Consider the following 18,191-nt stretch of genomic DNA (forward strand, 5'->3'; position numbering starts at 1 on the left):
GTGAAGTATCACCAAAAGCCGATATCTTGCCAGAAAAGACAACCACACGCTCCGATTCAAGATGGTTGTTTCCACTTGTGACATCCCCCGATGAAACATCTTGTTTTAAAAATATGACATTTTAAAGAATAATTTAAGAATTAAATGTTAGGAAACTAAAAGTATTTTCTTGATCCATAGTTTTCATTCTTTCTTCTTCTTTTTTTTTTTTTTTTTTTTTTTTTTTTTTGAGCAATCACGATTGCTTATTGCTTTCATTTGACTGTTTTTGGCTTGCTATTATTTTATTTTCCCACCGCCACCCTCCGCACCATCACCGTCGACCGGCTCCTCACGATGCTGCTCCTCTAGCGAAAGCCGTCTCCAGGTTGCATCCATATCCTACACACACGCGCATACATACACACCTACACACAAACACATACACACACATATACACACATACACAAACACATGCACACACGCATACATACAGACACCTACACATACACACACACACATAACTACCCACACATTCATGCCTGCACACAGACACAAACACATATGCCTACACACATACACATTCCCCGCCCCCACGCACACAAATACTCATACACACAACTACCAACACTCGTACCTGCACACAGCACACATGCCTACACACACATACACATACCCCCTACACACAAACGCACATACCCCCCCCCCCCCCACACACACACACAAACACACACGCTCGTGATTGCGATAAACATAGTTTGATTTCAAGATGACAAAATTCAAATTAACTTTCTTTCTTTCTTTTCTTATGCTAATTCTATCCATTTCAATGTCTAGAAGTAGTGCTTTTGACTGAAGGAAACTCCCTCATTCATCGACTATGAGTTGTAGTCGTAAATTTCCTTAGTGTGCATTCAGTGTCAATAATTTCCATTATTATTTTTCTTCTATACAAACTGCTATTGCTTCAATCAAATTCATTAGAATATAAAATTAATTTTATTTATTTGAGGTATTTAGAAGATATTTTTAATAACCGCTTTAAAGTTTATGCAAGAAGAATACAGCCTTTTGATATCTCGAGCTATACCAACTATCCGAACATAAATCCCAATGACTTTGAACCGGAAGTAAACTAATTATGTGTAGTGTGAATTTTACTACAAATAAGTTTGATAAATGGACAGATACAAAGATAGAACGAGCTGATGCATGCATCACATGACTTCTTTTTACTCCAATTTAATGTCATTTTCTCATTATTGGCAGTTTTAATATGATTCAATAGTTTACTCTCTAAATATCACCAACAGTGGCCAATCTGAAACCAGATTGAAAAAAAAAATCGCCAAATTTGTTGCTAAGTTGGCGACAAAACTTGGCGACCAAAAGACTGGCGATATAGTGCCGAGTGTCCGTCAAATTATAACACCACTTGAGTTTACATCGAAATTAACAATGATTTCCCTCCAAAAAGGGGCAAAAGATTCCCTTAGGAACATCCGAATGCAACCAAAAGGGAAGGTGCACAACTAGATCCCACTAGGAGTCTACGTACCAAATTTCAACTTTCTAGGACATTCCGTTCTTGAGTTATGCGACATACATACACACATACGTACATATATACGTTCATACAGACGTCACGAGAAAACTCGTCGTAATTAACTCGGGGAACGTCAAAATGCATACTTCGGGTGTCTGTACGTTCCTAGGCACATATCCACGTGTGGTCGGGTTGAAAAAAACACTCAATGATAAACCATGATAAAAAAATAATAATAATAAGTTTAATAAGTAGCTTCTTTTACTGCTAAATAACATGTACTATGTTCATGCACATTAAGTTTTCTACTTTCATCAGAATGTGCTGGCATGCTGCAGCATAAAAGATTGGGAATAGGGTTGTTTCCTTCAGTCAAAAGTACTACTTTTAGTCACTGAAATGGATAGAATAAGCAAAAAAAAAAACATGGAGCGAGGGGGGAAAAAAAACTTTCATTTTGCCAACGCTTGATTTTCAATTATTTTTTTTAATAGGTACGATTTTTAAAATAAGACGTGGCCTTTATGACGTCACAAATGATGCACTTTAGTGCATCTGTCTCCCGCGTTTCCACGTTATGATAATCAAGAAGCGAATCAAATACTGCCCTCTACGCTTGCTATTAAAAAAATATTAAACTAAGTCGAATTATTTAAAAAAAACGAGCTAATGTGTGCATCATATGACTTCCTTTTACTCCAATTTAATGTCATTTTTTCATTATTGGCAGTTTTAATATGATTCAATAGTTTACTCTTTAAATATCACCAACAGTGGGGAAATAAAACCCAGATTTTTAAAAAAAAATTAAGAAAAATCGCCACATTTGTCACTAAGTTGGCGACAAAACTTGGCGACCAAAAGACTGGCGATATATCGCCAAATTATAACACCACGTGAGTTTACATCGAAATAACAATGATTTCCCCCCAAAAATTTGCAAAAGATCCACTTTGGAGCATACGAATGCAACCAAAAAGGGACGTTCATAACTAGACCCCACTAGGAGTCTAAGTACCAATTTTCAACTTTCTAGGACATTCAGTTCTTCAGTTATGCGACATACATACGTACATACAGACGTCACGAGAAAAGTGGTTGTAATTAATTTGGGTATCGTCAAAAGGGATATTTCGGGTGTCTGTACGTTCCTAGGCATATATATCCACGTGTGGTCGGGTTGAAAAATAAACTCAACATTCATTCGGGGGTGAGCAAAATGGAAATTAAGGCCGATTTTTTGATGAAAATTTTTTCGCGAATACAATGCTTCCTTTTTTGTAAAAGGAAGTAAAAAGGTCATATCTTATGTTTTTAAGCATGCTCTTTCAGAAAAAAATACTTTTTAAAATTTCGGAAACGACAGCATTATCTCAATGTCTGTACGTCTCAAGCTATGTTCCGAAACAGAAACCAAAACTACTCGAAATCCGCGCAGTTTCATTAAACTCATATGTGCATCTGATTCCATTTCAAGGCAGGGGAGAGCAATCCATCATAACCAAATCCATAAATGTCACACAGAAACTTCGGAGGTGGCTGAAAATTGCGTTGTCCCCAAACCCCTCTCGCTCGCTCTTTGAGTCCGGCGCGTGTCAAACAATCTGAATCAGTCGGGGGGTTGTCGTGGGAAATTCACCATTGCCAGAAAAGGATGAGTTGCTGTGTTGCCTGTAGCAGTTATAGACAGACAAAAATTACGACTGATGAGCGGAAGGGTGAAGCGACCAACCTTCCCCTTTCGCCCTGTAAATAGAAATAGAAATCGAAAGCAGTGGTTGGAAAAACTTTTTTTTTATATAGCTAACTACAATTAACACTAAGGATGCACCGATTAATCGGCCATAATCGGCCACTTTGCCGATTATTTATAATCGGCCAAAAATTAGTCGATTAATCGGCGGAAAAAGATAGTTTTCAAAATAAACTTTTCTGACGGTTGAAGTAATAATATTTTTTTAATTAGTTTATTTTATTTTGAATAAATATGCAACCCTTACAAGAATCCTAACGGGAAAAACGAGAAAGGACACACAACTGAAGTTCTATAAGGTTATGGCGGTGCCAACCTTACTATACGGCTCTGAAACATGGAATTTGAACAGTCAAGAAACTAGTAGAATTCAAGCAGCATAGATGAAGTATTTGCGATCACTGAAGAACTGCACTATCCTAGACAAAATAAGGAACGAATCCATTCGAAGGGAATTACAGATATCCAGCCTAAATGAAAAAATCACGGAATATCGCAACGATTGGAAAAACCATGTTCGACGTATGGCACGAGGGAGACTTCCAAGAGCTGCCTTTTATTACAGACCAAGGGGCAAACGAGACCGTGGTAGGCCCAGGAAACGGTGGGCCGACCAAGAAGCCGGAACAGGCTATATGCCTAATCCTTGAAGAAGAATAAATATGCACATATATAAAATGCTGCATCATGTTTCATGTTTAATGAGTCTGACTTTTCCCCTTTAGAAGAGTGCTTTAAAATAAACTAATAATTTTAAAATAAATTTAAATTAAAAAGTGTTCTTGCCTGCTGATCACAGGTTGCCACTAATATTTTAAAATTTTCATGTCTAGGTAACATTATATGATTTTATTAACATTAATATGAAATTCGCTGAAAGGGAGGGGGAATTGCATGAAATTTTGAAACTATTTTTGGAAAATTATAGGGAAGTTAGAAATATCGTCTCTCAAAAATAAACTATTCACTATTTCTAAAGCCAAAAAAGGGGGGAGGGGGAGGAAAAGAAAAGAAAAAAAAGTGACGGAGGAATTGGTAGAATTAAAAATAATCATTACGGTCATTAATAGGCCAAAGTCGATTAATCGGTAATCGGCAAGTTTGCTAATCGATACATCCCTAGTTAAAACTGCTCAAAAAAGTGTAGTTAACTAGAACTACATGTTTTTGAGCAATCACGATTGCTTATTGTTCTCATTTGACTGTTTTTGGCGTGCTATCATTTTATTTTCCCACCGCCGCCCTCCGCAACATCACCGTCGACCGGCTCCTCACGATGCTGCTCCTATAGCGAAAGCCGTCTCCAGGTTGCATCCATGTCCTACACACACGCGCAAACATACACAACTGCACACACGCACACATACACACACCTGCACACACAAACACATACACACACAAACACACACACGCATACATACAGACACCTACACATACACACACACATACACATAACTACCCACACATTCATACATGCACACAGACACAAACAAATATGTCTACACACACATACCCCCCACACACACATTCATACACACAACTACCCACACACTTATGCTAGCATACACACAAACACACATGCCTACACACACATACACATACCCCCTACACACAAACACACATACCCCCCACACACAAACACACACGCCTACATACACACTTGTGATTGCGAAAAACATAATTTGAATTCAAAATGTCAAAATTCAAATTAATTTTTCTTTTTTTTTCTCTTTTTAACCACCAGGGAGGAAGGAGGGGGGAGATAAATCTTTCCTATCTAGAAGTGGCAACATTTGTTCACTTCTTTCAGAGGGCGCTGTCGATCAGAGTGCCTCCGACAATAGCAACAGATAAATGTAAATGATGCAAAGTTTCTCATTTTTTTTACGGACAGCTATTAGGTTCTCATCTAAAGGAAATTAGTGCAGTACTTTTATGAAAAAAAAAATAATTTAATTTTTCACTACCCCCACTTTATAGAATCTTTTGTGTTTCTCTAATAATTGACGGATTGAGAATGTTGTGGAATTAATACGTAAATACTTTCTTTAATTAACTTGCAAATTTCGTGAAATATTTCAAAACTAATTAAAAGTCAAATACTCTTTAGTTTTCACGACTTTTAACAGATAAAAATAGATGATAATGTTTTAATTACTTAATTTCAAATTGATATTTATTGTAATAATTTTATTTCACTTACTGCTTCGACCTAATTGGTGTTTTTATTGCAATATTTTTTTTATTTATATTTTTATTTATCTATTTATTTATTTTTTATTTTTAGATTTTTTTTCACAAAAAAGGGGGGGGGGGAGATTCATACTTATTTGCTTTTTTTTTAACTATTTTTTCATCCTTTTGCCTAATCCTATAAGAACAATAATTCAAAGGTCATATTAGACACACATTCGAAGATCTAATCTCTAAATAACCCACTTTCAATCTGTACTAAAAATTATAGCTTGCGCCTGTTAATAACGATTTTAGAAAGAAGCTTAACCACCACATATAAAATTACGTTCCATATGGAACGAATATAAACAAATATTTTTCCATCGCTTCGCTTTTTGATACTTTTTATAACTAAAACAAAAATACTTTCTATAATACCAATATATGTCTCCCAACAAGAATTAACTAAATATCTTAATTAAAAAGGAGAAAATACATGTTTTTCAATATAGCCCTGCATTACCTGATGGATCCACTTTCCCCCACTTGACACTATAATAAAAGCCAATAATAAGTACAAAATGGATGTTAGCAATTTTTTGAGCAACCAGGAGTTGCTTATTGTTTTCACTTGACACTTAAATGACGTTCACGTAATTTTTGCTCCCCGGGTCCTCTGCGAGCACCGCCGTCTCCAGGCGCGGCTCCTCTGGTTCAGGGCCTACACCAGCATCACTGTCCAGTGTTGCCAGATTGGGGGAAATTTCCCCATTTTGGGGAAATCTGGTGCTCTCTGGGGAAATTTTGGGGAAATGGGTTTTGAGGAGAATTTTTTGGGGAAAATTTTTTTTCTTGGAGAAAACCTGGGGGAAAATAAAAACCTCGGGATTTTTTTTTTCTTTTTTGTATCTAAATTTGCGTGTTGACATCTGGTAGTTACATTGTTTGTATCAAACAGCGCTGGTTTAGCTTTGCTCAACTTTATGGAATTCGCATTTCGCATTATGTGGAATATTATGCGACGGAATTCGCATTAATAGTTCTGCGTGAGTAACTAGTTGACACTTCAAACAGGCAAAAAAAAGTGTGATGAAGAATGTTCTTGGATATATAAATATATACAAAAATCATAGTTTAAATGTACATACGGAAGCAGAGTAGTAAATGCGAGTAGAAAAAAAATATTCGGTTATTTCTTATCTCTCGGTCAGGCACTTCTATTTATGACTAGTGGCACCCGCACGGCTTCACCCGTAGTTGAAAATTAAAAGGTATTTTGATTCCCCTGTATACTTATAAATAATGTATGATGAATTTCTCGCCAATTGGCTTGCCCACGTTACGGTTCCACATTATGATAACTTAGTGATTTAGTCGTCCATCTTGTGATAATTTTGCTCGGGAAAGGTGCACACCCCCAAGCTACAAACCTTTGCCAAATTTCATGAAAATCGGTCGAACGGTCTAGGTGCTATGCGCGTCACAGAGATCCTGACAGAGAGAGAGATCCGGACAGAGAGAGTTTCAGCTTTATTATTAGTAAAGATAAAAAAAGATAAAGATAAAGAAGACAAAAAAAAGTGAAAATGAGAAGAAAAAAATTTTGGGGAAATTTATAAGAAAATTTGGTTATTTGGGGAAAAAAAAAATTTTCAAAAGACAAAAATATCAGAGGAATTCGATTCATTTCATAAAAATATTAGTGGAAAAATAATTTTTGAATTTGGGGAATTTTGATAGAAAACATCGCGTTTTGGGGAAAAGTTGGAAGGGAATTGGGGAAATCTGGATTTGACCATCTGGCAACACTGGCACTGTCTACCAGAATCCGGTCCTCCTGGGCAGTTGCGTCCATGTCCTACGCACAAGTACGTCTACAAACACAAAACACACACATCTACACCACATTCTTGCACAACACACACATGTATACACACACACACATACTAGTGACGGCGGAAAGCATAATTTGACTTCAAGATAATAAAAACTCAAATTTTCTTTTCCTATTTTTTTGTTTGAATTCAAAAAACACTAAAAACAATAAAGTTGTTCAAAGTTTAACCACATCTTTCAAGGCCACCCTAAATAACAGCAATTAGCTTTCTTTTTTTTAACCAACCTATTTTGAACTAACTAGTCACTAAACTATGACATAACAACTCTTTTGCAGCCCACGGAGGAAGTAAACGAGACATCCAGAATATAAAAAGCAAACGTTTGAGACGGTAGCCCGTTAGCTTTTGAAGCGCGTTTAGAGTAAATACATACGCAAAGAAGACGGGATCTATCATTACCGGCAAAACTGTACCATCAAGATAATGACCTGTCACGGTTCCCGCCATTCCAACTACTGTTTTGAGAGATGGGCTTTTCTTCGAAGAGCCAGCCCCCAACCTCCGATCGTGCTCGTCTACTTTGATGTTTTTCTTAAAGTTGTATTATTTCGTCTGTTGCAAAAACACGTGGAGTTGAGAGACTTCTTGAGGTTTGTGTTAACAGAAACGGTGTTTTCATAAAAATCAAATTCGAAACACCGGGAGTTCTCAGAAATGGAAAGTTTTTCTTGTTCTTATTTTATACGTGTCAATTTTCTGCTAAAATGGCTGGATTTTCTCCGTTTTGGTTGTTGTTGTTATCTTGTCCGTTGCCAAGAAACAATTCGGAAAGATTGGTGCCATCGCCTCGAGAGGTTGAACTTCTTTGAGACAACACAAGAGAGGAAGTAACTCCCAGGGCACCGGTGGGAATCGAACCCACGTCCTCCGGACACATAAGGTGAAGCTTTTACCACGGAGAGCCCCTCGACTTTGGTATAAACGCTTTTATCATGTATCATTGTATATTTTAATGTAAAATGAGCGTTTGAAAAATATCATATAGTGATTAATACACACTAAAAGCGTAAAATATTTGTGCATCAAAAGCAGTCTAGAATCAAAATGAATTTTGTATTAGTATGTGAGAGACTGTGGACTATGGCCGGAATAGGAAACTAATGACTCTCTTTAAGATATTAAGATGTCATTCCAGTAATTCACAAAGTGAATAAATATGCTCCATAATACAAATATTGTAACAAATTTTGTAAATGGTTTTTGTTTTTATGTTTTTTACTTCCTTAATTTGTTGTAATCTTGCTAAATTTAGAGTTTATTCTATTTATTTTCGCTCAAATTTACTTCAGTTCTTGAGATTTTACTTGTATGTTGACTTTGCCTGCTATGTATAAAGTGACCATACGTCCCGTTTTAAACGAGACAGTCCCATTTTCAGGAAGCCTGTCCCGTTGTCCCAGCACATTCTGTCGGGACGCGAAAATGTCAACTTTCTTGTCCATATTTGTAAATAAATTTCCTGGTTTTTCTCAAGAACTGTCTCATCATGTAAAGAATTTCTTAATGTGTGCCAGATTCGTAGTAAATATGTTAAATTAGTATAATTGTACTTTCTCCATTTTGGTAAAAGAGCTTTTATCTTATCTAATGTTCGAAAATTATCATGTAGTAATAAATAAACACTAAAGAACCAAAAGTATTTGTATATCAAAAAACTTTCTTACATCAACATAATTTTTGCAATAGTACATGGGTGGGCTTGCCAGATTTCTGTTCAACCGGGACACTAGAATGACACCCCCCCCCCCATAACGTCGCTAATAATCAAATGAGTATACACACACCCCTGGTTTATTTCAGGAGCGTTTTAAAGGGCAGTTTACTCTCTAAGCTAATTAGTAAACTGCCCTTTAAAACGCTCTATGAATAAAAGCAGGGGGCGGATGACATAAACAGAGAAAATTTGAACATTTCTTTTCCAAGACATAAATATTTAGAATTTATTTTAGTTAGAAAAAGTACTTTGAATGAGGAATAAAAAATTGAATAATATACAGTAAAACCTCGCTATAACGATACTTTGGGGACCAAAGAAATATATTGTTGTAGAGGGATATATTGTTATATCGAGGGCCTATATATTTTGATAATACAATAGGTTTTTTTAATTTAAATGCTATAGTATATGCATTACCTAGGTGAAAATGTTTTTATATATAGTATATTTGTAATACATTTATTGGCAAGGTGTTAATTATGATTAAATATTACTATCAATTGAATAAATTCCGAAAATAAGCTCGTAAACATACCTCAAATCCGTTTTTATTGAAAAAAATCCAATATTTTTGTTTGTTTGGCCGCTTTTTTGACTGTTAAGTCAACCAACAAGGTACACATTGAGTCCAAAGCACGAACAGGATCCTCGTTTGTGGATGGAAGACTTGAAAAAAATGTCCGCAGAGATTTGACTGATTTAAGTGCTTCCTGGGTCGACAATAAGGATTGTGATGGACTCGTATTATCATCATCATCATCTTCTTCCTCCTCAAACTCTTCTTTTCCACTATGTTCCATCTCACCAGTAATTTCAGAGAGAATTTCTTCATCAGTAACTCCTGCGAAAACAGTAAGATCGTCATCCGCTGTCAAATGATCATCCACGTTCACTCCATATTTTTTGCCCGTTTTTTCCACGAGTTGAGACGCAGATGTTTGGAGATTCAAAACTATTTCCTGATCATATAAAATATCACAGTCTGAGGAATTTCCATCCCAATCAGATAACATTTTATCTTCTAAGACACCTAAACCGGCCTTTTTCCCACAATTCAGAATGGTTTTCCCTGTTACTGTCCACCAACTTCCAGCAATAAAGTCACATGCGTCCTTAACATTTACAGCTTTAAAAGGGTCTTCTACTTTATTTTCAATCCCCAGAAGTATCAATTCTACTAAACGTTTCCTATAGTATCCTTTAAAACATTTAATTATGCCCATGTGGAGTGGCTGCAATATGGAAATGCAGTTGGCCGGAAAAAAAAAAATTCAACGCATTGTAGTTTTGGAATTGAGGTGTGAGCGGAGCAATTATCAATCAATAATGCAATTTTTTTCTTCCTCTTCTTCATTTCCTTATCTAACTTCAGCAACCATTCAGAAAAAAAAAAAATTAAACGTCATCCAAGCATTTTTATTGGCTTTATATTCCACAGGAAGACTTCTCACATTCTTGAAGCACCTTGGCTTCAAAGATTTACCGATAACAAGAGGTTGAATTTTATGTGTTCCTGTACTATTGGCACACAGAAGAACAGTCAATCTTTGTTTTGATTTCTTCCCGCCGTGACACTTTTCACCCTTAAACGTCAATGTTCAATCAGAGAGGAGTTGAAAAAACAGTCCAGCTTCATCAGCGTTATAAATGTCTTCTGGTGCATACTTTTGAAGAATATCTTTCATCTTCTCTTGTCTCCAGGCATTTGCCTCATTCATTGGAGCAGATTTTTTCTCTCCGTGAATTTCCTGGAAAGTGATTCCGTGGCGATCCCGAAAACGCATTAGCCAACCTATGCTAGCTTTAAAAGTTTCGTTCCCTAGCATTGCTGCATATTTCCGTGCTTGTGCACATAACAAGGGTCCATTTATTGGGATATTTGTTGCCCTCATCTCTTGAAACCACTTCAGGACGGCAGCATCAATGTTTTCATTAGTCGCGACTTTTAATCGTTTTCGCTTGGGATTAACTAAATTTGATCTCACAGCATCTTCAATATGTTTCCTCTTCTTGAGGAACGTTGCAACTGTAGATTGAGATAATCCATATTTCTTAGCTGCATCAACCTGCTTCATTCCATCATCAATATCGCTGATGACGTTGAGTTTATCTTGAAATGAAATTTGCTTTCTCCGTGCCATCTTAGGGAAAAATACACTAGTGAATAAAATCAAATCTTTCGTTTTCGTCGATCATGTGACAGTGATGACGCAATCAGATGGGAATGTTACACCTTTTGGGATCATCTTCATTTCCCACTCACTCAAAAAAAAAATTTAACATTTTCTGTTTTTTTACTTGGCAAGCATTTTTAAATGTTTAGTTTCCCTCTCCATGTGCATGTTTTCTTTTCCCAAAAAAGAAAAAAAACACTGGTTTAAACAAAATAAAAGAACAATCTCAGGGGGGGGGGGATAGGCAGGACGGTTTCAGCTCTTTATTCCTTTGGTCTAGACGCCTTTTGATACAAGGGCGCCTTTTCTTTTTGTTCATATGTGTTGCAAAAGAAATTTATACGATTGTACTGCTTTTTTATTTATTTTGGAAGGTGCATTTTTGTTTTGACTTGTGAAAATAAACTATCTCCAGCGCGACGCCATTTTGGAAACGCATTGTTTAAAATGTAGCGCGAAACTTAGAGCTAACCATTTTTAAAGAAAAAATAAAGTTTTAAGGTTGTTTTTTTGAAAATAGGAGGGGTTACTTTCAGGATTTTACTGTACTTGCAAACCAAATTATCGTAATAAAGAGGGGTTGAAAACTTAAAAAAATATCGCTTTACAGGGGTTTATTGCTGTAGAGAATATCGCAATATTGAGAGGAGGATAACATTAATTCCTATGCGAGTTCACCGGGACCACGAAATATTATCGTTGTAGAGGGATTTATCGTTGTATCGGATAACGTTGTAGCGAGGTTTTACTGTATTTATATTATCTATACTTTTCATTTTATAGGACTTTTTTTTACAGTCTTTTATTGTTTTAATCTTGCTGTAAAAATCCTCACAAGCTAATCCGGTATTGATTTTACATACTACCGGTTAACCGATCACGTGACAGCTACTGATCACGTGTTTCAATCAACCAATCTACATCTTAGAATGGTAACCGGTGGGGTAACCGATAAATGATAGAACGCTGCGGTTAGTAACCGGTTACTCACCGGTCGACCGGCGAGGTTCGTCGAACGCAAGCACAAAAAACTGATATCCTGTTGAACCATTTGACTAATTGTAACAGTTTTTTCCCTCCATGGTTTAAGAATCATTAAAACACACACACGAACGAAAATGGGCAAACACATTCGTATATACAGTCTAGAGATCATACAGTCACTGGTTGTTCCATAGGGTATACTCCGTATACGCCATATACTCACAAACATTTATTACACATATAGCGTATACCCTCAAGCTTCAAAAATTTTCATATTATGACATATTATGTATATGATCGCATATACATATTGTGCATAACTGCTTACTGGGAGTATACCCGCAGAAAAATTGATGGGAACATCACTGTATATAGTCAAGCCCGCCTATTAGAGTATCGGTTAAAGAATATCCCGCTTATGTAATACATTTTTAATGTACCAAAGAGTTGATGTCTATTATTTTGATCCCGTTTAATGGAATACCCCACTTATTAGAATAATATTTTTGTGGGAAATTGGCGATTCTATTAAGCGGGCTTGACTGTTTATTCGAAATGTAAAACATCTGTCAAATTGAACATTGAAGCAACAAAAATGTGTATTTTTTAAAATAACCTCCAAAGTATCTTAAGAAAGTATTTTCAAAATTCAAAGCGTTTTTTTTTCCCCCCGTAACATAATAAAATATGAATTACGATTTTTTATCCCTTGTGCTCATCTTTCAGCGTACTTTTAAAAAAATATGCACGTAGAGAATTTGTTTTTAATTTATTCTCATGGTTTTCGGTTTTACGCTAAGTTGAAACAATTAAAAAGCATTTAATCTGTCAAAAAACATTTAATAAATCATCAAATAACCTCCGGCGAATTAAGCACGTGTAGTTCGACAGTGTTTACTCCTGGGATGTTTCTTGAAGATCGGGATGATTAATCATCGACGGTACTTAAAAAATGTTTTTTAACCACAAGCATTTTATTTGGAATTCTACTATCAGATATAATCATTTTTACTTTCGTTTTAAAACACAAAGCGTATTTAAATCCAAGCTCAAAATGTTTCTTTCTTTTTTTTTTTTCTTTTTTTTTCAATCTTATGAACTCATTTGCATACAGTTGATGGAAGCAAACTAACTTTAACCACAACGAAGTCAAATATTATTTCCTTTTTTTAGATATTGTATTATGGAACTGTGTTAAGTCGAGCAATAGCTTCCAAGAGTTTTTGTTTCATTTTACTCTCTTCTCCCTTAATATTTCAAAGGAATTCATTTTTGTGAAGATTTCATTTTAGTTCTCTTTTTCAAATTAGTAGCATTGTCTAATTATTTACGGAAAAAAATAATTTGGATTGAGCTGCTTAATTTGATTGAGCTGCTGAACGGGCTTTTTTTTTTTTTTTTTTTTTTTTTTTTTTTTTTGAGCAATCACGGTTGCTTATTGCTTTTATTTGATGGTTTTGATGTGCTATCATTTTATTTTCCCGCCAGCACCCTCTGCAGCATGACCGTCGACCGGCTCCTCACGATGTTGCTCCTATAGCGAAAGTCGTCTCCAGGTTGCATCCATATCCTACACACACACGCATACATACACAGCACACACACACACAAACACATACACACACATACACCTACACACATACACGAACACATACACACACGCATACATACAGACACCTACACATACACACACAAACACATACACACAACTACCCACATATTCATGCATGCACACAGACACAAACACATATGCCTACACACACATACACATACCCCCTACACACAAACACATATACCCCCCACATACAAGCACACACGCCTACATACACACTCATGATTGCGAAAAACATAATTTGAATTCAAGATGTCAAAATTCAATTTTTTTTTTCTTCCATTTTTCCTTTTCAGATTCCAATTGAATTCATATGATAACTATCAATTTCATGCCATGTATTATAGTAATTCATCAAATCATTATAATAATGCTACTGACGTCACCCAAGCGTTTTGACTATGTCCATTCAATATAAGCAAGGAATGAACTATGTAGTTTTAAAATAAAATAGGTTTCTGTCAGCGATTTTTGATCAGATAGACACTGATTCGCTCCGGATCGATTTGTCGCATTTTAGTACCGACCAGGGCGCCCCGAAATTAAAATTTTGGGCTGGCGGAAATTCCCAAATTGCCGAATTAAACTCCGAATTTTGCCCAATGATGATAATTTTACCTAATTTAACTCCAAATTTTGCCAAATAATGATAATTTTAGCTTATTTAACTCCAAATTTCGTCGAATGACGATAATTTTACGAAATATAACTCCAAATTTTGTCGAATGATGATAATTTTACCTAAATTCAACTCCAAATTTCGTCGAATGATGATAATTTTACGAAATATAACTCCAAATTTCGCCGAATGATGATAATTTTACGGAATATAACTCCGAATTTCGCCGAATAATGATAATTTTGCCGAAAATAAACTAGAAGTTTTGCCGAAGCGTCGGACAAAATTTGCCGAATAACGAAATTTTTAAAGATCACAGTGATCTCCCATCGGGGCACCCCTGGATCCGACAAAGAAGTATCAATCTGCAATAGAAAAAACTTTTGAAAAATCATGAATTTAGATAGTTTTGATACTAAAAAACTAAAAGTTGGATAAGGGTAAGGTGGGGCACAACGAGACGCGGGGTACAGTGAGACAAAGCTATTTTTCGGATTTTTTAATTATAATCGGGAAATAAGGTTCGCCGATATATATCAGTCGATATATATCTCATGATATATATCACGATATACATATATCCGATATTTATTTTGAAAACATCACGATATTTTGATATTTTCAATATTTATTTTTTCAACTACGGTATTTTCAATGTAAAAATTTTATATTAATCATTGTATCATTGTTCATTTATTATTAAAAATAACCAAAAATGTGAGTAATTTTTACTTCCTTTTACAAAAAAGGAAGTATTGTATTCGCGAAAAAATTTTCACTCAAAAATCGACCTTAATTTCCATTTTGCTCGCCCCCGAATGAATGTTGAGTTTTTTTTTTTTTCGACTCGACCACACGTGGATATATGCCTAGGAACGTACAGACACGCGAAATATCCATTTTGACGATTCCCGAGTTAGTTACAACGAGTTTTCTCGTGAAGGTCTGTATGTGCGTATGTATGTCGCATAACTCAAGAACGGTATGTCCTAGAAAGTTGAAATCCCCTTTTGGTTGCATTCGGGAGTTTTTAAGGGGGTCTTTTGCCCCTTTGGGGAGGGAATCATTGTTAATTTCGATGTAAACTCAAGTGGTGTTACAATTTGGCGAACAGTTTGCGATATATCACCAGCCTTTTGGTCGCCAAGTTTTGTCGCCAACTTGTCGACAAACTTGGCGGAGTAAAAAAAATTTTTTTTTTTAAATCTGATTTCAATTTGTCCACTGTTGGTGATATTTAGAGAGCTAACTATTGAATCACATTAAAATTGCCAATGATGAGAAAATAACATTAAGTTGGTGTAAAAGGAAGTCATATGATGCACACATCAGCTCGTTTTATATTATCGCAAAAACTTGAAATAGTAATGAAATTTTTGTGTCCCAAAAGTCTGTACACTTAAGCTGCATTACAAATCCACCTTAAAAAAATTCTGATAGAATCAAAGTTTCCAATTTTTTTTTAATTTTACATTTTAAGTCACACTGTGCTCCACCCTCCCCTATATCTCTCGATTAATACCTCGGATGCGTCATAAATATTTCTCTAATGTATGGGTAGATAAACATTTGCACCAGAATGTTTTCCTCGTTGCACCCAAATATGGGATATATACGGAGGGGGGGGGGGGAGACGAAGGGTCAAACTCAGCAGTGGGTTATTTGTGTCTCTCAACGATGAGCACAGGAAAGGGCACTATTATAGGCGGAAGTGTCGTCTAATGGGAAAACGGGTGAGATGGGGTGTGAAAACGACACTGGGCCATAACCGGTTATGGACGACGGCCTGGTCACTAAGGGGCGGACACAAAAAAAAAGTATGGAACCTCTAAGCAAAAGTGTTTTTGTGATATCAGATTATTAAAATTGAGCAAACAATTGATCTAGCAACTGCATGGCATATGTGTTAATTGTAGATATCAAGTTCAAAAGAAAAAAAAATTTAATTTGAATTTTGACCTCTTGAATTCAAATTATGTTTTTCGCAATCACGAGTGTGTGTGTATGTAGGCATGTGTGTTTATGTGTGTGGGGGGGGGGTATGTGTGTTTGTGTGTAGGGGTGTATGTGTGTGTGTGTGTGTGTGTGTAGGCATGTGTGTTTGTGTCTGTATGCAGGTATGAGTGTGTGGGTAGTTGTGTGTATGAGTGTTTGTGTGTGGTGGGGAATGTGTATGTGTCTGTGTGCAGGCATGAGTGTGATGAGTGTGTGGGTAGTTGTGTGTAGGCATGAGTGTGATGAGTGTGTGGGTAGTTGTGTGTAGGCATGAGTGTGATGAGTGTGTGGGTAGTTGTGTGTAGGTGTGTGTGTGTATGTGTAGGTGACTGTATGTATGTGTAGGTGTCTGTATGTATGCATATGTGTGTATGTATGTGTTTGAGTGTGTGTATGTATGTGTTTGAGTGTGTATATGTGTAGGTGTATGTATTTGTGTGTGCGCGTGTGTGTGTGTAGTTGTGCATGTGTGCGCGTGTGTGTGTGTAGTTGTGCATGTATGCGTGTGTGCGCGTGTGTGTGTGTAGTTGTGCATGTATGCGCGTGTGTGTAGGATATGGATGCAACCTGGAGACGGTTTTCGCTATAGGTGCAGCATCGTGAGGACCCGGTCGACGGTGATGCTGCAGAGGGTGCTGGCGGGAAAATAAAATGATAGCACATCAAAACAGTCAAGTGAGAACAATAAGCAATCGTGATAGCTCAAAAAAATTATTCTTCACCGGAAAGTTGTTCACCAGTCTTGTTTACCAGAAGAAAAAAAAAACAGTTAATAAAATAATTGAAAATATTCGTCCTACATCACAAAAAGATTCTATGGTGACCATAACATTATTTTCATGACATGATTTCATTAAAAAAAAACGGGCCAACTCGGCCACAGCATATTTTAGCTTGAAATCGGCTATATACCGACTAAAGATAATATTAAAAATCACATGAAAAAATATACAGGTACAATGCGTAAAAAATATTAGGTATTGGCTGGAAAAAAAAAAGAAATTTACATTTACATTAGTTTTGAATCTTGGGTATCCCATTTATCATGCCTGTTTTACGCACTAGGCTTTCAAATGTTATAGTAATAATATTACGTATTATTAAACGCAAGAAACTTGAAAACCATGTGACACGGAAGCAGGTTGGGAAATTTTGCAATTTAATTACACCAAAAAGTTTAGACAAACGAAAATTGATTCCTTTGAAAAAATTAAGTTGGCAGAACAATCAGTGGCTTTTTGTCTCTGCTGTAAATTTTTTAAAACAGATTGAGCAGTAAACACGAAAAAACGTTTAATTGCACAAAATTGCAGATTTTTTTTATTGTTTTGCAGTAATCTGCAATTTTGAGAAATCAAACGCTGTTATTTCTTACTAGTGGTACCCGCATTTCTTTGCCCGTAGTTGAAAATTAAAGGTCATTCGGTTCGCCTGTATATTTACAAATAATGGATGACGAATTTCTCGCCAATTGGCTATGTTCATTTGCTCTCCCATTCCACGTCATGATAATTTCGTAATTTACTCGTCCATCTTATGATAATTTTGCTCCGGAAAATGTTCTTAAAATTGAAATAGAAAAAGAATAAAATCGAATTTTCGAAAAATCGCTTCGAGGTGCACACCCCCATGCTACAAACTAACTTTGTGCCGAATTTCATGAAAATCAGCCAAACGGTCTAGGCGCTATGCGCGTCACAGACATCCTACAGACAGAGAGACTTTCCGCTTTATTATTA

General features: G+C 36.0%; 2 protein-coding genes across 2 annotated transcripts; both read right to left on the minus strand.

Annotated features, from left to right (window-relative positions):
* Nucleotides 1–9,616: 9,616 nt before the first annotated feature.
* Nucleotides 9,617–10,291, minus strand: LOC129222430 (tigger transposable element-derived protein 6-like). The gene has a single exon (XM_054856945.1). It carries the CDS (start codon nucleotides 10,289–10,291, stop codon nucleotides 9,617–9,619), a length of 675 nt encoding a protein of 224 aa, XP_054712920.1.
* Nucleotides 10,292–10,663: 372 nt separating this feature from the next.
* Nucleotides 10,664–11,209, minus strand: LOC129222301 (tigger transposable element-derived protein 6-like). The gene has a single exon (XM_054856788.1). The coding sequence runs from the start codon at nucleotides 11,207–11,209 to the stop codon at nucleotides 10,667–10,669; it is 543 nt and encodes a 180-aa protein (XP_054712763.1). The 3' UTR covers nucleotides 10,664–10,666.
* Between the last annotated feature and the right edge of the window lie 6,982 nt (nucleotides 11,210–18,191).

This window comes from Uloborus diversus, chromosome 5, assembly GCF_026930045.1.
Source record: "Uloborus diversus isolate 005 chromosome 5, Udiv.v.3.1, whole genome shotgun sequence".
NCBI lineage: Eukaryota > Metazoa > Arthropoda > Arachnida > Araneae > Uloboridae > Uloborus > Uloborus diversus.